Source organism: Odontesthes bonariensis, chromosome 21 (genome assembly GCF_027942865.1).
Source record: "Odontesthes bonariensis isolate fOdoBon6 chromosome 21, fOdoBon6.hap1, whole genome shotgun sequence".
Taxonomy (NCBI): Eukaryota; Metazoa; Chordata; class Actinopteri; order Atheriniformes; family Atherinopsidae; genus Odontesthes; species Odontesthes bonariensis.
In genome coordinates, this window is record NC_134526.1 from 19,841,151 (window position 1) to 19,862,427 (window position 21,277).

At 42.4% G+C, this 21,277-nt stretch overlaps 2 protein-coding genes across 5 annotated transcripts; one reads left to right on the forward strand and one right to left on the reverse strand.

Moving 5' to 3' along the window:
* The first annotated feature begins 604 nt into the window (after positions 1–604).
* Positions 605–3,958, forward strand: dhrs7b (dehydrogenase/reductase (SDR family) member 7B). Its single transcript, XM_075454826.1, has 7 exons — positions 605–683; positions 1,674–1,863; positions 1,946–2,064; positions 2,345–2,555; positions 2,786–2,878; positions 2,978–3,130; positions 3,515–3,958. Exons 2-7 carry the CDS (start codon positions 1,710–1,712, stop codon positions 3,718–3,720), a joined length of 936 nt encoding a protein of 311 aa, XP_075310941.1. The 5' UTR covers positions 605–683; positions 1,674–1,709; the 3' UTR covers positions 3,721–3,958.
* Positions 3,959–5,310: 1,352 nt separating this feature from the next.
* cramp1 (cramped chromatin regulator 1) lies at positions 5,311–20,738 on the reverse strand. 4 transcript variants are annotated; one of them, XM_075454824.1, is made up of 20 exons: positions 19,261–19,436; positions 18,503–18,879; positions 16,307–16,512; positions 16,060–16,213; positions 15,636–15,719; positions 15,399–15,447; positions 15,099–15,184; positions 14,265–14,388; positions 13,973–14,054; positions 12,831–13,772; positions 11,385–11,562; positions 10,912–11,084; positions 10,734–10,808; positions 10,537–10,618; positions 10,229–10,339; positions 9,611–9,768; positions 9,093–9,279; positions 8,072–8,239; positions 7,530–7,675; positions 5,311–7,247 (listed from the first exon to the last, which is right to left on the reverse strand). In XM_075454824.1, the coding sequence occupies exons 1-20, from the start codon at positions 19,308–19,310 to the stop codon at positions 7,134–7,136; spliced, it is 3,546 nt and encodes a 1,181-aa protein (XP_075310939.1). In that variant the 5' UTR covers positions 19,311–19,436; the 3' UTR covers positions 5,311–7,133. The 4 variants fall into 4 exon arrangements, with proteins under 4 accessions (XP_075310939.1, XP_075310938.1, XP_075310940.1 ...); XM_075454823.1 differs by lacking the exons at positions 5,311–7,247; positions 19,261–19,436 and adding exons at positions 20,267–20,362; positions 20,646–20,738 and having other exon boundaries at positions 7,347–7,675; XM_075454825.1 differs by lacking the exons at positions 5,311–7,247; positions 19,261–19,436 and adding an exon at positions 20,646–20,738 and having other exon boundaries at positions 7,347–7,675.
* Between the last annotated feature and the right edge of the window lie 539 nt (positions 20,739–21,277).

A 21,277-nucleotide genomic window follows, 5' to 3' on the forward strand; every position in this document is an offset into this window, starting at 1 on the left:
CTCTTGGTATAAATTTTAGATCAATAAAAAAAAAAGCCTTTATTACTGAGAGATTATGTCAGAACCAGCTATGCTATTTATTCTCTATAGTTTATGTATCATACAAGATTATTGAAGCATTCAGATTGGCTTTTTTTTTTCCAGCTTACTTGCTGAAACTAGTGGTGGTCCACTGGAATATTGCTACACACAAACCAGTTTTAAGAGGCACTGCTTGGTCTCTTGTCACAGGTATGTTCCAGCCATCACGCAGATCAGAAGGATGTGTATGTGACTCTTCTTAGCCGATTGTCATGCTTGAATTCACCTGATGTTTTATTGATTCATGTTAATGTAGTCTGGATAACCCTTTTCCAACTTTGTGGCCCAAAATGATTAACAGCTTGTTCAAATGATTTTAAAAAGTGTTGTGACAAACACATATTTTCCTGATTAAAGTCAATGAATATATAAATCAACTGCTATGTGTATATTTGGCGGGATAAGCAGATTCAACAATATCACAAAAATATCTAGAAACTTACAGGCGTATGAAACTTCAACTCCCAGAATTCTTCGCGGTGGCTGCGCAAAATGCAGTTGCCTGTCGTAAAACGTTGAGTTGTTTGTCAGTCAAGCCCCGGAACTGCTCATTTTCACCAACACATGCCGCCTCTTCTTTATTCAGCCAAACAACAACTCCGGTGAGCTCTTAAATAGGTCTGGAAACAGTACGTGTTTGTGAGTTGTCATTCTTTGGACTGTGGATGCTAGCTAACGTTAGCATTAGCGTTATTAGTCATTTAATTTCGTAGCATACCACCTACCATTCTGTGCACAGCAAACTAACGCGAAACCCCATTGTATTATTACATGATGTGTAAGGTTTAAACTCCACACTTGCATTAGGTGCAAATTTAACCAACCTTACCAACTTTGTGCAGGTTGCTACATTTAAATATCCATTGTTCTTATTTTCAAAATGGCTTCAGATGACACATTGTCAGAAATCATCAGATATCTGCAGCAAAGTGCTGAAAAACGCAGACAGTCGAGTGATTGTCTTCACAACATTTGTCAGCTGCGAGAACAGACGGACAAGGTCATGAAACCTACAAGGACACATTGACGAAAAAATGTTCACTTAGTTCTGGCCTTAATCTCAACAAGTTCAGTACTGATTGTTTGAAAAGTTGTCATGGCTCATTTGACTAAATTGTGCACAGATGTACCAACATCAGATCCCAAGAAAAATCTTAAACCATTTGTAGTAACTGTTGACACTGAAATTCCCTTTAATTTTCATATCACTTTGTAACACACTATATATAGAAGTGTTGGAAAAGACAGTTGAAGGCCTTTAAAAACCATTCACATTGTCCTGGTTTATTTCTATTCTCTCCAAAACTAGATTTCCAACAAAAGAATAGCTCTTCAACAAGATATTGTTTGCATGATCAAAGATACTCTTTGAATAAGTCATTAATCCTGTAAATCACAACAAAGTATTCAAAATAATCACCAGCGGTACAGCTTCCGTTTGCTTGCTAAGTGTAAAGTTCAGCTCAGTTCTAGACAACAACTCAGTGTTTTGGATACAGAGTGAGGAGTTTTATGAATAAATTATTATCAAATGCCGATTCTAATGATGTTAAGAATCTGACTAAACAAGAATAATTTTACATATTGATTAGGGGCTTTCTGTGGAGCAGAGGGAGTGATTTGCAGACATGGAGAGGGTCATGGGAGGAGGACTGCTTCCACTGGTTTTAACAAGTGTGGGAGTCTTGCTGCTGTATCGAGTACTTGTCCGCCTTAGACGCGGAGTTTCTGTGCAAGGTGCAGTCGTGGTCATCACAGGGGCCAGCTCTGGACTTGGAAAAGGTTGGCCAGCCGCTCATTACCTTTTCAGCTGAGCTTACTGATGAATGATCTGTAACAACAAGTATCTTTTTTGGCGTTGTAGAGTGTGCACGAGTCTTTCACGCCGCAGGTGCTCGGCTTGTGCTGTGTGGAAGAGATGAAGGCCGCCTGCAACAGGTGGTCAAGGAGCTTACAGCAAGTTCAGCCGATACACAGCGGCAGGCATGTACACACACACGCACCTACACTGTTGGGATGTTTTATGAATTTATAACTCATTTCCTCTCCCTTAAAAAGTAATTCTGGGGTGAAACACTTTGTTCAACAGCCTGCACTGCCTCAATCGTTATTATTTCGCCCACCTTTATGAAGAGAGACAGGGTTTTTCTTTACTCTGCTCTGAACCAGTACTTAACATCTATGTATCTATCGAACTGTGGGAATAAAGACTTTTAAATTAATGAAGACAGCGGATAACTGGTCTCCTTTGTTCATTCAACAGACTTTCACCCCCAGCACTGTCGTCTTCGACCTGGCTAACGCCGACACAGTGGGCAGAGCTGCAGAGGAGATCCTGAAATGTTACGGACAAGTGGATGTCCTCATCAATAACGCTGGAATTAGTTACCGTGGCAACATTCTAGACACCCATATTTCAGTTCAGCGGGATGTTATGGAAACAAATTACTTTGGACCAGTTGCTCTTACTCAAGGTTAGTGAGAAGAACAGTCTGGTTTCTGTCATTCTTATTTGTTATTTGATTTTCATTGTGGTTGCCAGATCTGAGATGAGTAAAGTTTAAAAAAAAAAAAAAAAAAAAAAAAAGAAGCCTGAAAAGTAAAATTGGAGTCAAACCATGGATCACATCTTATAATTGAAATAAAATGGGCATCAGGATATGTCTGGGACTGATTTCCGTTTCCTTCCTTCCTTCCTTCACAGCCCTCCTGCCCTCCTTGGTCCAGAAGCGCAGCGGCCATATTGTGGTCATCAGCAGCGTCCAGGGAAAGATAGCCATTCCTTACAGATCAGCTTGTAAGTTTTCTGTATAGGACGTCGTAGTCAAGAGGGTTCTTTTTTTTCTTTTTTTTTGTAAATGATAAATGATGAAGTGTCTGTTTATAATGTGACCAGATGCAGCCTCTAAACACGCCACCCAGGCCTACTTTGACTGCTTACGGGCAGAAATGGAGCACTATGGGATCCCAGTGACAGTGATCAGCCCCGGGTACATACGAACCAATCTGTCAGTCAATGCTGTCACCGGAGACGGCTCCAAGTATGGAGGTGAGGCAGTGAGAGGAAGCATGGGACTCTTTTTGACTAAAAAGACAGTTAATTTGTTTGTTTATACATATTGTGCCTCTTGAACGACCTCTTCTAAAGCTGCCAGAGCACCATTTTGTCAGTTGTGATGCCCATTGTTGAGGAAGAAAACTGTGTGTTTGAAGCGCTGTTATATACGCAATGACCAGTACGGTGAACCTTAGCACCCCTTACCATTATTTTACTGCTACTGCAAAAACCTGTTTTGCTTTTCTATTGTGGAGTGTTGAATATGTGATAAAGAAAAAACTGTGCTTTCACCCTAGTAATCGGAACAGCTTTCTGTATAATGAGAACTTAATGGCTCTTTCGTGTTGTTTCTCATCTTTGCAACACTGCCCACAGTCTTGGATAAAACCACAGCGACGGGTTGGGAACCCAGGGACGTGGCCCACGCTGTCCTAAAGGCCGTCCGTCAGAGAAGCAAAGATGTTGTTTTGGCTGGACCTGTGCCCACTGTGGCCGTTTACCTCAGAACACTGTGGCCTGCACTTTTCTTCAAACTTATGTCTTCTCGCGCTCGCAAAGAACAGAAACCTAAAGATGAGTGACGCAGCAGCGGGTGGGCAACAAATCAGAAACCCGGCTTCTGTAAATGGACCCCAAGTGGACTTAAGATGTGGATGGATGGAGCTCTTCCTTGCAGTGGTGGACTTGTTTGCACTGTAAGGAAAACCCGTGTGTTGTTGTAACCGCTGTAACATACATGACTAATCAGGTAGGTGAGGCTGGATTGTTCATTGTCTCGTCTGGAAATAAAATTAGTAATAATCCCTTTTTAAAAATGGAGCAGGAACATTGGTTTGTGTTTAATTAGTCAGAACCAGTGTACTGTGGTCTATCTAAAGCAAGGAGTGAAATATGAACACACAAAGAAATGCAGGGTTTGATCAAATTATCTTATTTGCACTTCTGTTGGAGGACATACCCACAGCAGTTAACAGTTCATCTGCTTTTTCCAACAATCTTTTAGAAACGTAGCTGCTTTTGAAATGTTTCTGGGACGAGTGTTCATGTAGTCGTTCTATGCAAGGGAAATACTGCTTATCTCTGTGCGGGGGGGGGGGAAGCTTCCAATTTTGTGTTTCCTGTTCAACTGAGGCCGTTTTCACACACTTCCTTTTTTCCAGCTGGATAAAGCAATATCCCAACTCCGCTGTGTTAGCCCGCCATGTACGTTTCGGTTACTTTAATTGGAACAGTAAGGGATTCAGTGGTTGTTGAATCACCTTCTAAAAAGTGCAACCAGACCTTAAACGTCCAAAGCAATTTAATTGACATGCGGTGGTGTCGAGGAATACGAAGACGCCAATTCTTAACGTGTTATTGCAAGGCGGTCCAGCTCAAATGTCCTGCCTTGCTGCAAAAGCTTATTTACAGAAATCATAGAGGAATGACTTCAGTACCACATTGTCATTCTTATATTAGAAATGGACAGAACCTTCAGAAGCAGACTGCCTTAGTTTTAAGGCAAGGAGAAATCTACATAACAATCAGTAAAATACTCCTGACAGTAGTAGGTGTAGCTCAGAAAGTAGTCGTTGGGCATTAACAACAGCAGGGCACGCTGATCTGAGCCACAGGGTCATTTCCTCTGCTGCGGATAAGTTCCTCCATGTGTTTAGTAAGCATGACAAAAGCTTTACTGTTCCTCAGCTGACAGCTTCAATGACAACTTGTAATTTCCTTAAACCAAATATGTGCTACAAAACTTGGAACATTGTAGGTATATTTGTAGTTTAGAGGGTGGGGGTGTTTCATATCAGCCACTTTTTTTTTTTACATCTGGATAACATGACAGACCAACAACTGCTACGCCCAAAACCACATAAAAAAAAAAATTGTGTGTGCTAATTTGTAAAAATTTCAATTTGAGCCGGTTTCCTATCACACAATGAATCCAAGAAGCAGCCAGAGTTTTATAACTATCTTTATACACAGATTTAAAAACACCTTTTACAAACTGAAAACAGGGTTTTTTTCCTTTTAAGATGTCACCTTAATATTAAGTTAAACGGAAACCACTTTTCTTCTTTTTTTTTTTTTCCAGAAATGTTAACAATAAATAGTCCAAATAACAATTTACATTATGTTACACAAGTGCAGTGAATATTGGAATTGCCATTTGTACAAACAAATCCTTCTACAGAAAAAGACAAAGCCTGCCATTTATTCCTCATTAAGAATCTAGTGTAACACGATGAAGCTTTTACAGATGTCTTTCACAAATTGATATAAAATTAAAAAAAAAAAAAACAGCAACAAAAGCTTTCACTTTGTTAAGTCAAAGCCCACAAGGTGCTCGAAAGGAATCTCTGAAAATCACATTTGTGGAATGATGACACGAGCACACCTACAGTTTACACTCCCATCGCTGACGATGCTCGTTCGTTTAAATTGTGAACGCACAGTTTGGACTCGACATGGTATGCAGTCGTGTCGTCCCCCGTTAACGGGACAATGCAAGAGTGAAACTGCAGGGAATAGCTACCTCTGTGGATACATCTGCCTGTAATCTCATCACCATAATTGACCAAGGATGACCATGTTGGATGCAATGAAGCCAATCGCACTGACATTAGTTATAGTGTTTTTTTTTTTGTTTTGTTTTTTTTTTAAATACTCCAACACTAGTCAAAGGGAATTAATGTTATGGGTTTTGTTTTTTCAAAGAATAAACGCAAAAGTTTAAGAAAAACTTTAATTAAACCGAGTTATCTATGGCTTTAGTGTTTGACTTAATTAATTACATTCTTCTGAGAGCTCGCTTTCTTGAACTTTAAACTGAGTGTAAAACTACTTTTAGTACCAGCGAAATTGATCATCAAATTAAAATGAATACACGGTGACAAGAAGCACGTCTGAAGAAATCAGCAATGCCAGATTACTTCCAAGAGTGGAGATAAATCGGCACTGTTGTTTCTCGCTGTAGTCGGGTGGTGGCGGCAGCGGCAGCCGGTGGGGGGGTTACAGTTTGTTAACGCCCTTAATTTGAAGAAAAGAAATTCAACGCAACAAATGAGATGTGGAAGAAAACAGGTCGAAAGTTTTCTTTTCAAAGCCCGTATACAAACAAAAGCAACACGCAGGCCCCTTTTCTGTTTGTACTGCCATTTCAACTAGATTTAAAGTGGATGAAAATTGAACGTGACGGGCGAGGGACGGAGAAAAGATATGATTTCAGCACGCAACTCAAGGGGTACGGGTATCAAAGTTGATCGACAAGCTGCCAGTCTGCGTGTGGCTGTGAAACATTAAACTAAATTGAAAACCTGCACGGTTAAAATGAAACCCAATAAAACCGGAACTGATAAGAGATGAAGAGCGCATGAGCTGGAGGCTAAGAAGAAAGATTGTACCTCTTCTTTGTCGGTGCTGTGATGTGCTCTACTTTTGCAACCCAACTAAAACAAGTACCTCACGGCACTGCACCTATTTCTCCACTGCCGTTAGTTTAAGGACAAAAACGTACAAACAAACGAAGAAAAAATAATTTAAAAAAAAAAAAAAATCACATCTCAGTGGCCAACGGTTTCAGATCTGACTTGCACATTTTGGCAGATTTACACATTTCGGGGGTCAATTTGACAGAAATCAGAATACACACACAAACGCACGCACACACGCACACCCAGAAAGAGCAGGACGAGACATTAAAGACTTAAAAATATTTTGTTCAGATATGGCATAGCATTTTCCTGTACATGAGGTTGTGTTTTGTAAACCCATTTATTCATCTAAAGTGTTAGTTTTTAAAGGGCGTTTTACCTTAAAGAACAGTTCAGTGAAACCAACTTCCTTTAACAATGGCCAAGGTTCACCGTCATTATTGCACTTTTACAAACAGGGCAGGGATGGCTTTGGGGAAGCTGGACTTTCTCCAGTCGTCTCGGAGTCACCTCTCCTCCTCTCCCATTCGTGACTCCTGTCCTTCGGATGGCAGCGGCTCGGTGGAACCAGGCCCTCATGGTGGTGGGAGGGAGGGCTCGGTCACAGCCAGCTCCTGAGCCAGGTCATTGAAGCGAGCAATGTAGTCCACACTGCTCTCACTCATCATGCAGGCAAGCTGAGAGTCCATCTGCAATCACAAACAGGAAAGGACTAAAACACTTTTTTTTTTTCGTTTCATATTTTTGGGGAAATAATACTTTTATACAAACTCTGTGCAAGAAGATTCGCCCCACTCGTATCTATCCTATAAATGCCGAGTCACAGTTTTGTACCATCTAATTATATGACACTTGCAAACATCCAACTTCCCATTTTGACACAATCCAAGCACAGAATGATCAAATAATGCTGAATCCACCAGATGCAAATACAAATAATTATATGGTACACAACAGAGGAACTGACTTACCTCAGCCACATCAGGAAGGCCACGGGATTGGAAGGAATCATGGGAATTGCAGTCCAGGAGGCTTGGACCTAGCAAAGCTGTGCCACTGGAGGGGCCAGAGGGGGTTAGGGTGGTCCGCCTCCCCTTATCAGGAGAGACCATACTGGCTGGAAGGGGGTAAAAGAAACAAAATAACAAATACAGAAATAAATAAATAGAGAGCACACATAAAGGATGTGCCATCACATCACAGATGATTCAGTGTGATTGTGCATGAACAATGACACAAATATTCCAAGCCACAAAGAGATCTTTTAGAGGCCGTTGCTCAAATTTATCCAACGCCATTGTGCACTTCTTTAGTGTCACTTTGGCTAGTAGATGTTCTGTGTTGTCACTGTAACAAGATGATACATATATCTCTTATAATTAGTGCCTGTGTTTATGGCCAACGTTCTAAATTCTGGCATCAGCTCTTTTGAAAGGAAGTTGTTGACAAGAGTTATTAGAAATAATGAGAAGATGAAACCAAAAAAAAAACAAACAAACAAAAAAAAACTTACAAAGAAGGCATCCTAGTGTGGAGTCAGATGAGTCGCTGGGGTACCACTGGGGGTCATGGCTGGGCGATGGGATCCAGCCTCTGGATGGGCTGACTGAAGGAGATGAGGCCAACATTTTGGAGTGGTCACCGTTGCCCAGCTTGGCAGGTGATAGAGCAGCCTCCTCACCTGCAGCAGGACAGGCAAACAGAGATGAGACTGTGTGCACAATGTCCAATAAGCCTCACAAAGTTAGCAGGCTGCAGAGTACTTTTACACATCTCCCTGCTGCAATGCTTTTATTTTATGTGAAGCACTTTGAATTGTTTTGTACATGAAATGTGCTATACAAATAAATTTGATTTTGATCTAATCAGACCAAAGAACACTAATTCAACCATCGGGGATAACCTTTCTATCCTGTAGTCACTTCATGTTTCACTGATTATGAATCCCCTTTGCCTCACACTTCACATGTACACAAGTGTGGTACGCTCACTGCTCAGGTTTGCAACCAGTTATGATTTCATTATACAAAATTTAAGCATAAAAATGCTTTAGCAAGTGGAGCATTACTGCATATGACTGTTAAAAGAGACACAGGTGGTAATCAAACAGTGTATTACTTCTGCTTTTACAGCATTTATGTATGGCTAGGAGGGGGAATTAAGAACTGGTTCCAAATTTTCCAAAAGCATACGATTCTGAATATATCAATTCCTCTACTGATGCCAGCAGACGCTGGCAAATGTGCACAAAATCAACAGTGTCATACACACAGGGCTCTCTAGTCTGCACTGAACACGAGACTTACAAATCACTCTTCACACACTGTCTTGACTCAAAGTTTATTCTGTCTGGGATTTTAAAAAGTATGCCGACGTTGAATACACATGTAGCGTACTCGTTTCCTCGTAGAATATGGACTCGAGAATCAATATGGGAATCGATAAAGAATGCGACTGATAAGAAGCACCGATAATGGCATTGGCATCAATAAAATCTTAGAATGGTGCAGCTAAACAAAAAAAAAAACACACACCGTAGTGTGTTGAATTGATGGCGAGCTCGATGATGGAGTCACTGATGTGTGTTTGAGGTTCTCCGGGGGTAAGAGCCTCCTCAGGGGGGCCTGGCAGAGAAATGTCAAGGAGTGAGGCGACACTGGGCGGAGAAAGGAGCGAGTCTCCACCCCCACTAACTCCGGGAGACGGTGGAGGCAGACCATTCTGTGGAAACAACAACGTGATTCAAAACCAGAAACAATGTTAGTAACCCTATGATTAATCGTTCTAAAATTACTACAAAAGAAATGGGTAGGAATAGCTACATTTTCAGGAGTAAAAAAAAAAAAAAAATTTGCAGTGTATTCATTAGAATATGAAAGTGAATTTCCTGTGAAAAATGAGAAAAATCAAAGAGTGAGGAATGGGGAATTGTGTGTGTCCTATGTTCCATCAGATTTTAATGTGTTTAACAGAAAAAAAAGTGTTACAGACTCTTAGCTTTGCTTCACTGTAAACAATCATATACGTGTGTGTGTGTGTATGTGCTACTGACCTCTGGGACATTTTGTTGGAGGAGTTGGGAGTCTGGTTCAGCTTCAACAATGGGCGTTGTTGCGAGCACAGTGCGGTTATCTATAGAGGGAGAATCTGGTTCCCGAGAAGGACTGCCAGGGATGATGCCGGCAGACTTAGCTGCCAGGTCAATGGCACCTGAAAGAGTATTAACAGGCTGTTAACAGGTGTTAAGAACACAAGGGATTTGTCACATCTGCACATTCAGACGCCTAATGTGCATTATCGATTGCTGAAATTAGTTTGTCAAGAGGGACATTACTAGCCCTCACCCCCCATTTGAAATTTTAGCAATTAAACTCAATGACAAGTTAACTCTTTAAATGAAAGCAAACTACAAGAGAAGGAATTAAAAAGTTCAACACGAGGCTGACCATCACAAATCATGTAAGAAAGAGCATAGAGCATAGTCTTATAAAATATCACCATGCAATAGTGGTTATAAGAAAGAGAGAGAGGGGTAACATTTGCAATGTAGATGGTTCGTTTCAATTCAAAGGGTGAAAACTTTTGAGTTGTTATACTCCGTTAAATATGCTTTGTCAACAGTGTTTTGATAAAACGGAGACATGTATCAATTAATAAAAGCGGTCCATACTAGAGAGCTGGCTGACGGCTGAAGAGCTGGATGCTGCAAGTGAAGTTTTGGTCAGGGGGGGGCGGGAGGAAGGAGTCAGGCGAGTATGGATTGGCCGGAAAGATCCAGTTCCTGAGGGAGGAAACGGGAAGTGAGCAGGCAAGCAATTGGCAGAGTTCTTGTTGAAAAAGAGGAAATCATATATAGATTTTTTTTTTTTTTTCATTCAACAAAGTCCTTTACCAACTTTCAAGAGCCAAAGTAAAACACACTACAAATAAAACTTTGGCAACATTTCTGTTTTTCAGATCTCGATGTATCAAACGCACCTGTAGCAGAGGAGTTGGAGAGGATGGAGAAGGAGCAGACATGTTGAGGAGTGTCTCCTGTGGTCCTGGGTAGCAGTGTTCGCTGTGAACAAAACAGAGCCCACTCAACCAAATGCACAGTGAAGGCTAGGCAGTCTTTTGGCGCAGGCATTTTTCTCTACCTTTGTGCACATTTCTGAAATTCCTTTCTCTTTTACCTGAACAACAAGAGGTTTCCGAAGTTGTCTGTTCCGAGGTTTTCTCTGCCTAGAAAGGAAAAGGTCTGACTGCATCTGCAGGGAAAAGATGTGCATTTGTAAACAGTGTTTATGCGGACAGCATATCAGCTTAGTCTTTCTACACTTTGTATCAGCACTATGCGCTGCTCCGTCTTACACTGATGGAATCCAGCTGTTGTCTGAAGGCTAGCTGCGCTTCCTTGTTGGGGGAGAACATTCTGTTGTGTCGAGAGCTATTGGGGGGTAGTGTGGTGGGTACGGCAAACACGCTGCCTTCCGACTCGCTGCCAGCAGTCGGACCCAGGAGAGAGCGAGGGAGGTTGCGCCCACCTGAGAAGGAGAGTGGTAGGTAAGTTCCTTTGAACAGTCATCGGAACTTTGTGTATGATATTTTTGCCAATGTCCACTTGTCTTATATCACCAATGAGTCCTTGACCAATAAAATGTTAGTTAGAAGCAATGATTACTTGCCACTGGCAAACATCATCAGTCAAGAAAAGTCAAGAAAACAGAATTTTATATTTAATAGACAGGATTTTGTCAGTCTTTGTACACAGACGAAAGGTAAATGCACATTTTAGTAGCACTGGAGTAGCAGCTTGAGAATATACAAAAGATTGCTATAAATACCTGAGGCACCGGTGTTTGGTTGGTGTGCCCTGGCCACTCGGACAGAGGCTTGTTGACGGCCACAGCTGGGGCTCCGGACACCTGTGACGGGACCCTTCCCGGGAGGTGTGAGGGCCTGGTTTTGCTCTTCCTGGTGGCTCTTGAGTGGCGACGTGGCTGTGGAGCACATCTCCGGAGCCTGAAGAAAGAGACGCACAACACCATCCACTGTTAAAGTAAATTTCTTTTTGCATCCGTTCATGCCTGTGAGACGTAATGTTTTTCAGTCTACGAGGGTCCACTTGGTCCCTCTGCAGCTGAATGTGTGATGCCCAAATATCCAGGCGTTATCCACACCTCTGCAACATACTGTAGACCAATTTACATGCCCATGCATGAGGGGCAGTAAAGTACCACAGGCACGTCTACAGAGTCCCTGTCGGTTCATACACAGACGTGGAAAAAATGTTCCCAGCCTTGGGGCTGTCATACTTTAAAAAGTCTTCATGATTAGTTGTCATGCAATTAACTGAGATTAACAATGTCACTGTAAAAACTGCTTTTAACTCCTGTGGCCCTTACAATTTCAATAATTTCCAAAAATCTTTAAAACTGGATATCTTAATTCCTTCTAGCCAATAAGAATCCCTTTGGTCGACATATTATAGATAAGATGCATGTGTTTTAATAAAGTGTTCTTGGATGTTCGTTTATCTTCATCGTGATTACATTTTAAATATATCCCTTGCTACTTTGCGTATTATGAATTTCAGGTGCTTATATTTTGTTGTTATTGTGCTTCCTTTTGTGTCAGGGCCTCGTTGAAAAAGGGGGATAGTTGTTCCTGCATAAAGAGAAGTCATGAATAAATAAACTAGTTGTCATGTTTGTACGTTTCTGTGTCTAGATTGGCATAAGACCAGTAACAACTAAACAGCACACACTCTGTAACCCTCATGAAGGAAAAACCTTATCCTTATAAACCTGACCTTATCTGCAATGAATACTACAACAAATAGAAATTACATTTCTAATTGCCTTTCAAGCTTTCTCAACAAAAATAAAATAAAAAACTAAGACTATACTGGACACTTGGTCAACCCTGTCAAATGTTGGAAGAGCAGCAAACATACATCCACCTGTTGCAGAGTGTCCCAAAAACGTGGAATAATCTAACGTGTAGGCTACTCTTGTGCGAGTGCCATTTTTGGTGCTTGACCTTTGCTCTGCTGCAGATGAGACAGAAGATGCAGTGGACATGAACAGTTTTGTTGTGAAGTGTTAAAAACTAGACTGTTCAGTGCAGTTATAGTGCATGGTTTTCACTCGTGCTTCTTCGATCATTGTTGTTCATGCCCTGTCTTCTTAGTGATTATATCCAAAGTCGTTTCCTTCCTTTCGGGTTCAAGCTAAGCTTCAACCAATATAGCAAAACCAACTGTAGGGAAAGTAAAAGTAGGTTCTTACCAAAGGTTTTGGATTGACCTCAGTGGCGACCAGCTTGAACAGGCAGCGCAACACTCGGTTTGTCCTGTTGGGCCTGGGCTGTAACAAGGCTTGTCCATTTTCTTGATTGCTGGTAGGAACCTCACTTGGCTGCCACTCATACTCCAGCTGCAGCTTTCCTGGCTTCCCAAACATCAAGTAAAGCTCAGCCAGGGTAACATTCTCTGCATCACGGGCACTCCAACCTTCCTCTCTGATCTGCTCAACAGTCCGTTCTTTAGCTGGTGGTGCGGAGCCCTGCGACACGCCCTCCTCAGAGCTAATCACTGGAAGTTTAGCTGGTGGGGTCTGGGTAGCATCTGGGGACGAGGTGCTGCTGTTCTGCTCCTCTTTGCACTGCTCTGATGGGCTTTCTGCGCTACTACACAACTTCTCCGTGCTTTTGGTCACTGCTATGCCACCACTGGCCTCCACACCAGTGCAGGTCTTGCCAGTCTCAGAAGATCCCATCCCATTCCCCTCTTCTCTGAAAGCTGCACTCTGCTGAGAGGAAACAGGAAGAGACTGAGGTCTCTTCTCTTCTGCCTTTGCAGAACTATCTGGTAATGGCTCAAGGTTAGAAGGCTCAGTCCGACGAGTTTCACCCAACACAGTTCCTGAAGCACTGGCTACAGCAGCGCTTCCTCGTCCAGATTTGCTGCCACCTCGAGGTGGTGGTGCTGTGTGGATGCCCAAAATCTGGGCAGCTGGCAGTTCCTTGGCATTGGGTCGGTTCTTGCCACTCTCTAGCCAGTGTACAGTGCAGGAGGCCTTGGAGTGAACCACCCGTGCCACACCAGGCAGTGTAGTCAAGGTGCTGTTCTCAGCTGGTAAAAGAAAGAGCTCCTCCTGCTGAGCTTTGCTGGGAGAGGCTGCGCTGGACTGACTGCCCTCTAGAGCCTCCCTCTCCATGAGACTCTTTAGCTGAAGTATCAGTGTTAAGGACCATAATCAGTACATCATCCCGCAATAAACCTCAAGGGCAACATACCAGCTGTAATTCACACGGAAAAGAAATCCATCACGCAACACATCGTAGTGAGTTATTAGCAAAATATCCCCATATTTATTAGATCAGGATCAACACAAACTAGTGCTATTAAAATAAAATGTTTTTAGGATACAATCCGCTGGTCTTGGTAAGCCCACTTCTGTTTCAGATACTCAATGAGGCTGGAGACTTTCCTGTGGAGCTCAACCACCATCCTGTATCGGAAAACACGCACACATAAAATAAATAAAAGAATGAATGACTTATTTAAAAGCTTAATTTGAAGCTGGAATTAAAGCCGTGTTATGACTGGTAAAACTTAAACGTGGACATCAAGTTGATGGATCTTAAGAGTGTGTGACATCTATCAGAATCACAAATGTGGTATTCTTTTGAAAGGACATTAGATAGTTGGCATTCCTGACCTTAGGCGAGGGTTGTGGGCTAAGCTCTGAACACGAGCCCAGGAGTGGTTACTGCGTGGTTGGAGCTCCACCGCCACCTTCAGGGGTAGACGCACCGGTTTCTGGTCCTCTTCGTCACTCACTCCTGCAGCAACGAAAAGATACAGCATCACTCAATAAGAGCCACCATTAAAGCCAGAGTGAAAGCAGGTAGCCATACAGTGGGAATTACCACTTGTAAGATAAAGACTACACTATGACCACAAAAATCCCTTTTTGCACTGCCAGTACTTGTACACACAGGGTGGGCGTGCTGCAGCAGTCTTTTAAAGACTTACTGTGTGTCTGGTGAAATCCAGTCAATGTGCAGGGGTCGCTCACTCTCCTTTACACTCCTGAATTTGGCCGTATGACTTACTATGCTGCTGCCTCAAAAGCGTGACAATAATACCTTCACCTCACGCCATTCTGGGTGGAGCAGTCTCAAACTTGCACAGGCTGTGAGAGACTGGGCTTCAGATACTATTATGATGGCAGATTCTTTTTCTCGGTTCTTGGTCTGAACTAATGATTTCACGAACTGTGCAAAGTGGATGTTACTGAACAGAGACGACAGCTGGCTGGAGCAGTCATCTCTCCATCTTCATCCAGCTCCTCTTCATTTTGCTCCAAGAGTTACTGTGGAAACACCACTAGCCCACGCACTGCCATTGTTTTTACCACATCCCCACCCCCACAGACCCTGTGTCTCACCAGTCATGTGGTTTTGTATTTTTAGCAGTGCCTTTGGTTTACTTTGCGTTGTTTTGCTTGCGTGTACAATGCGTGTTCGGGTTTCTACATGCACACCCTCACCTTCTGGATCACAAAGTTTCTTCAAAGCACGGCACATGGGTGCTTTGATTCGCAGGTTCCTCCCCTTGGAGCGCACAGTGGTGGCCCTGGTGAAACAGACGGACAATACTGTGATAAAAACAAAATCCTTTCAACTACCTGTCCGCGATATCGGTGCTCTGTGTTCCGGCTGCTTGTGCGCTGTTCTTGCATTCGGCACGCGTCATCCAGACCTAAAATCGGTTTAATCTCTCAAACCAAGAACAGGAACGTAACTGTTTTTTGTTTTTTTTTGCAGATGTGCTTTTGAGATTAACTTACCCTTGCTGGATGAGTTCATTCAGCTTTGCCACGTTCTTATCATCCATTACTGTTGAACACAAAACCAGAGGTTTATACCAAGGCTTATGACATCGTCCCCCAGAGGAAACAAGTCCCCATGACAGGTTTTATCCCATCCCAGGTGTCTTGACATAACAACAGCAGGATACTCACAAAATAAACAACTTTAAAAAGAAATACACTCAACCAGTGCAACCAGTTTCAGCCTCCACTTACATCCTCCAACTTTTTTACGGAGCTCGGCATAGCAGATAAGACCATACAGTTCTTGAGAAGATTTCTTCAACACCCGGGAGTATGCTGAAGAGGAAATGAGGCACACGTCAGAAGAAATTTAGAGGAGTGTGTATGCTACATAAAGATAACATGACAGTAAGACAGACAGCTTTAAGCAGGGAAAGGGGTTTAAGCTTATCTAGTGAAACTTCGTTAACATATGTTTAGGGAGAGTCTGGTTGTCTCATAAAAGGTTCTGAGACAGAAATAGATGATATATGTGATACACTGACAATAACATTAACATTAAAGACATTAAAAGGTTGGAACTGAGCAACCAGGCCTTATCGACAAGGTCGAAATTTCACTTGCACCATAAAGGTTCCGTCCTGTTCACGTGACGTTGATGAAGTGGGATGCTCACCGTTGGCGAAGTCGATGTGTTTGGAGATCTTGTGCCAGGTGCGGTAGTAAAAGTGGCGGACCTGCTCTTTGTTCTTCACCATGTTGGCTGGCTTGCCTCTCTTTTTGTACTTCATTGCAATGTTGTTCTGGATTGCCTCAAAGTCCTTTCCATGCTAAAGGGAAGAGTAGTAGAGGCGGGTAGAAAATGTTAAAATATATACACGTGAGAAATGTTTTACTTGGCTGAAGTCAGCTGGACTTTTTACCTCGTAGAGCCCCTCAAAGAAGCTGTTTTTGTCCTCTGCGCTCCATGACTCCCACTGCCGACGAGCTCTCTTCTGGTTACCAGCTTGCTCCTCCTTGTCGGCAGACCCTTGGCCCTTGGATGCCTTGGACACTCCTGGTGTGGAGCCGGCCACGGGCCCCGATTGTCCCACGGCCCCCTGGGATGATGAAGGGCCATTATCTGCCCCTTTGTTACACAGAAATGGGGATGTACAAATTTGTGAGCTATGAAACATTCAGGGGAGAAGTAGAACTTAAATAAAAAACGCCAGGATTGAGATTTTGGTCGACATCTTCGTCTAACATAAAAACAACTATTGTTCTGAGGTATGTGGTTTGAGAGATGTTAAAATACATGCACACAAAACCACCGACTGCCATTATAGAGCACAACCTGCAGAGCTTCCCCGTCTGTGGTTCAGCTCTGGCAGGAAGGCAGGAAAAGCAATCAGTCCCTATAGCCAGGTCTACAGTGCACTGATCCAAAACCAACCTGTGGTGGGCTCCACTGGCCAAGTTTACCCCAGCAAAGCGCACAATGCCAAGAGGCATTAAAACAAACACCGACGCAGTTGCTGTTGCAGCACTGTGCCAGTTATGTAAACTGCATTTTAGGCGTAAATAGGTGTTCATTTATAGAGGCAAATGCACTTGCGGCTCACGGGCAACAGCCTCGATGTGTTTTCCTTCAAAAATAGCCCCACACTAACAAAGAATCAGAAAATAAGTCGGCTTTCCCCGACTCAAGCAGTCAAATCTTTCTCTCGCTTTGTCAACAACAATAAAACTAATTCATCAGTCATTTCTGACAAAGCACAGTAAGTCATCGACGTACTCTAAACATTTACTTCTGTTTGATCAAAGAGCAATTCATTTAAAGAGCCATTAAAAAAAAAAAAAAAAAAAAAAAAAGAAAGTTGTAACTGAGCCACAATTACAAACCAAAACGCTTTATGAGTGTTTCTTTTTTTTTTTTTAGAGCCTGGGCCCAAACAGAAGCATTTCTCAGCAGGCTCCCGGCTCATAACGCTTCAGTAAGAGGATCTCAAAGGAACGGGCGGCATCATGCTTTAAGTTTCCCCACATACTGGATATCTATTCTCCTGTCCCACTCCTAGCCTGACCTTTCTGTGTCTCCTGTGACAGATGGAATGAAAATCAAGATGATGATCCCTAATTTGCATGGATAAATGTGCACACGTCAGCTCTCAAGTTAGTAAAGAAGAGGGCTGATTATTTGCGATGAGTAATCCACAAAGCAGTCCTTGAGTTTGCCTTCAAAAGTCAGTAAATCCTGGAGGCCTTAAGTAATCCAGTCTCCAGTTATCGTTCAGTAACTGCTCGGACTGAGGTTAAAATGATCAATTAACCGATGAGAGCTCCCGGTGTTGCTCATGGAAGAAGTTACTGCGGCGCAGAGGGTCAACCAGACGGTGTGAAAGCAGTCTCTACTTCAGCTTAATGTGCATTCTGGAAAGTACTGTATTGTTTTATCTGATGTTTGTTGAAATGACATTTTACTGTGTTTTTTTTTGCTGATGTGGTTAAAAATAAGACATGATTACATCTGGCATTAAAACATTTCAACTGACAGGTTGGCTCTATGGGTGTAATAATTATCTCAGGGTGTGTGTGGTTGCTTTAGCTTTTATTTTTGAACCACTTTTCTTATATATACACACACACATATATATATATATATATATATATATATATATATAAAAAAATAAAATTAAAAATGACAAACTAATAAAAAAAAATAACTTTCTAGAGTAATTCTGCTTTTCTGTCCTGCTTCCCGTGTCTATGCTGAAATGAACCTGTGATTTAGGTTTCTTCTACACGGAGCTGAGGGATGCTATAACAGCCTTGTGTCTGTACAGCCATTGTGTGCAGTTTCCAAGGGACCATCACTGAAGATACTCTAGTGACACCCTTTAGCACAGCAGTGGTTCACAAGATGATGTTCGTTAAGAGTTAGAAATGTCAGAAGTGCACTCAGAGTGCACTCCTAAGTGACCCAGAGGGGATAGACGGCGACTAAACGGTCTCAGCTCAGACGTCACAGATAAACAAACTGCAAACACAGTCACGCGTTAAAAGTGAGAGCGGACCCCCCACCCCGCACGCATATCCCACCTATGCCCACTCTTCTCCGGGCTGGTCACCCACTCTACCTTTCGATTTTGCCCCGCCGTGTCCATTGATGGCCGAGCCGATTGAATCCTTCCGTATCCGTTTGCTCGGAGGTCGAACGCTTGATCGTAGAAAATGATGCTGGTCATGACACGGAGGGGCGGATTCCGCTGAGGTCTGGGACTGCTGGTTCGATCCTAGCCCGGTTCGGTTCGGTGGAGAGGCGGGGAGGACCGGGGCTGAACCGGAGCCGAGACCCGTGGCTGATGGATTAAGAATTTCCACTCCGTCGTCTCCCTTTGTACTGCGCTCCTCGCTCGCCTGCTCTCCGTTCTCCTCCTCGTCGCAACCTTCGAGCTTTCTGGACGGATTCCTCCTCCCATCGACACCGATCCCCTCCCTGGAGCCCGGTGTCATGCTGCCAAAACACATTCACAGAAATTTGTCACATTAGGAACAAAACGGTGCGCAGAATTAACTTCTAAAGACGACGTTGACTGTCTCTCAACATGGCCGCCGCTGTTTGTTTCAAATCCCCTCTTCAGTCCCGTCAAAACAACACCAAATATATGCATTTAACGTGATGAGATAAATTACACTGAACAGCTAAAACAGTTTAGTAACAGGCGACGGTGTTTTAGCAAGTGCCTTTCGGCTCTAAAGCGGCATAACACGAGGATATTTTCAACTAAATTCAAATGCGAGCGCTTTTCACTTTAGCGCCCTGCAGAAACGACAACGAAAAACCCCTCGCTGCATTCGACCTCTAAATAAAGTGTTTATTTCCCGTCAAATTTACCCATTTTCAAGCTCTTCGGTAGTAGGCGACGTCTTCTTTCTCTTCACCATGAGTCCTACCGGTTAGATTGGCGAATACCGATCAAATTGAACATAATAAAGCCGAAACTGCTCTCGCCGCTTTCTGTCCTCTCCTTGCTCCTGCCTCAACTGAGCTGAACTCTGCGCAGTTCAACTGTTTTCTATCACCAACAATATTACTCAATGCATCAACAACAAATACAAATTGTAAAACCCGCAACACATACGACAAATTAATGGCCTGCAGTGAAGGACGAATTTAATAAGACTTGTGTCAGCTGAGCTCATTTGAATGGATGAGGATAGATAGTTATATTAACCCGAGTCCAAGTGGACTTGCCACTACGTCATTATCGTCTTCAAAAAATGGTCTTTGCTAAACGGAAAAAATCTCCACACATATATTACAGTTGTAAGGCAACACATAATTAGATAGTATTTACTTCACCCAACATATGATATGTTGAAATTAGAGCCAGGCTTTACGGGCAAGGGATACATTAATACCTGTGGCAATACATTTTTATAACGGTGATATAATGTGTAAACACCCCTCATTTGGTTACTGTGTGTGTGTGGGGGGGGTATTCTGTTATCCTGTGATTTATTTACTCAGTGATCAAAGCATAGAGGCAATTTAGAGAAATGAAAGCAAGAAAAAGATGAAACAAACACTTTGACATTTTAAACGCGAGCAGTATAAAGTGGTTAAGAGTACAAATAAAATTTTTAAAAAATGCGAAAAAGCATTTTAATCCCTAATTTGTCCCTTCCTAAAGCTAAGTCTAAGGCAAATCAGATGCAAAATACAACTGACAAGGCTGGCTGGGGAAAGTCCGAAACTACTACAGTTAAAACCTTTAAAGTTATCTTGAACTCTTGGGTGTCTTACATCTTCAAATATTTGTCATGTAAATACACATTTTTTTTTCCGTTTCAAACTTTTGTTTCAAGGTAACATGACTTGAATTCAATATCTTACTCACATCAGATCAAACATCGTCCCACAAAACTTAAATCACTGTGCCCTCCACGAAACACTCCCAGCAGCATTTGAGATTGCTGTTCTCACACCACAGGTCCTGCGTTAAATCAGAAAGTTAATGATACTTAAGAAGGACGGTTTTCATTTAGTTATTTAGTCACAACTGTTGTCAACTCGTAGTTGTAAACTATATTAAATACAGTAAAGCATCCACTCCTTGCTTAACGTGGTACCTAGCATGGCTGATGCTGTTGGTTAGCTAACATCAACAGTCAAAGAAGCTCTTAAGATACAAAAAGTCCTTGCAACATAATTACTGTTTTATACAGATTCTAAAACTCATTGTAAGATGGATGACTCCAGCAAGGTTTAGGAATTACCTGAAGTTGAAGCTTCTCAGAAGTATTCCCAATCGAGAGGCAGGCTAGCATTGCTAACTGACAGCAGCCCTACAGCTTGGTACCGATGACAGTTCCTGCGAATTGATTGTCCACGCGCTAAGGCACGCCCACTTAAGCTCAAAAACAAAGCCTGTGATTGGTCCGAAATATACGAGGGCGGTAGTAAAATATGTTTGACAGAGGATTTCGCCAATCGCTGCCAAGGAGGTCCTACAAAGGACCAATTATCACTCCCTTCCTGTCTCGGCTTGTACATTTTCCGATAGAAACTTTAAAAACTCGAAACCAATTGGCTTTTTGCAATCTCACCATATCTGATGGGTTTATAGATAATTATTTTTTTAAAGTTGGATCTCTACAGTGAAGGTAGCTGGTACTTTGAAAATAAGTTCCACCCAGAAAATGATTGACACTTTAACAACAAATCAGTGGTTGGAATTTAGAGGATGCGTTTGAATTCGTTGCGGGCACATCCTGAAATTCATCCGGCTAATAAAATAGGTACAATGGGGAAAATAATTGGTTATGCCAATGGGTTATGCCTACTTGTTTACAATAAGGTGTTTTTAATCTAGTAACATTCAATCGCAATTTTTGTCTGTGTTGCTATT

Coding starts and splice junctions, on each gene's coding strand:
- dhrs7b (XM_075454826.1), top strand. CDS start 1,710: ATGGAGAGGGTCATGGGAGGAGGACTGCTTCCACTGGTTTTAACAAGT. Junction 1,864..1,945: donor CAGCTCTGGACTTGGAAAAG/GTTGGCCAGCCG, acceptor TTGGCGTTGTAG/AGTGTGCACGAGTCTTTCAC. Junction 2,879..2,977: donor CATTCCTTACAGATCAGCTT/GTAAGTTTTCTG, acceptor TAATGTGACCAG/ATGCAGCCTCTAAACACGCC.
- cramp1 (XM_075454822.1), bottom strand. CDS start 19,310: ATGGTGAAGAGAAAGAAGACGTCGCCTACTACCGAAGAGCTTGAAAAT. Junction 16,513..18,502: donor CGGCGGGGCAAAATCGAAAG/GTAGAGTGGGTG, acceptor TGTGTAACAAAG/GGGCAGATAATGGCCCTTCA. Junction 7,676..8,071: donor CACACTAGGATGCCTTCTTT/GTAAGTTTTTTT, acceptor ACCCCCTTCCAG/CCAGTATGGTCTCTCCTGAT.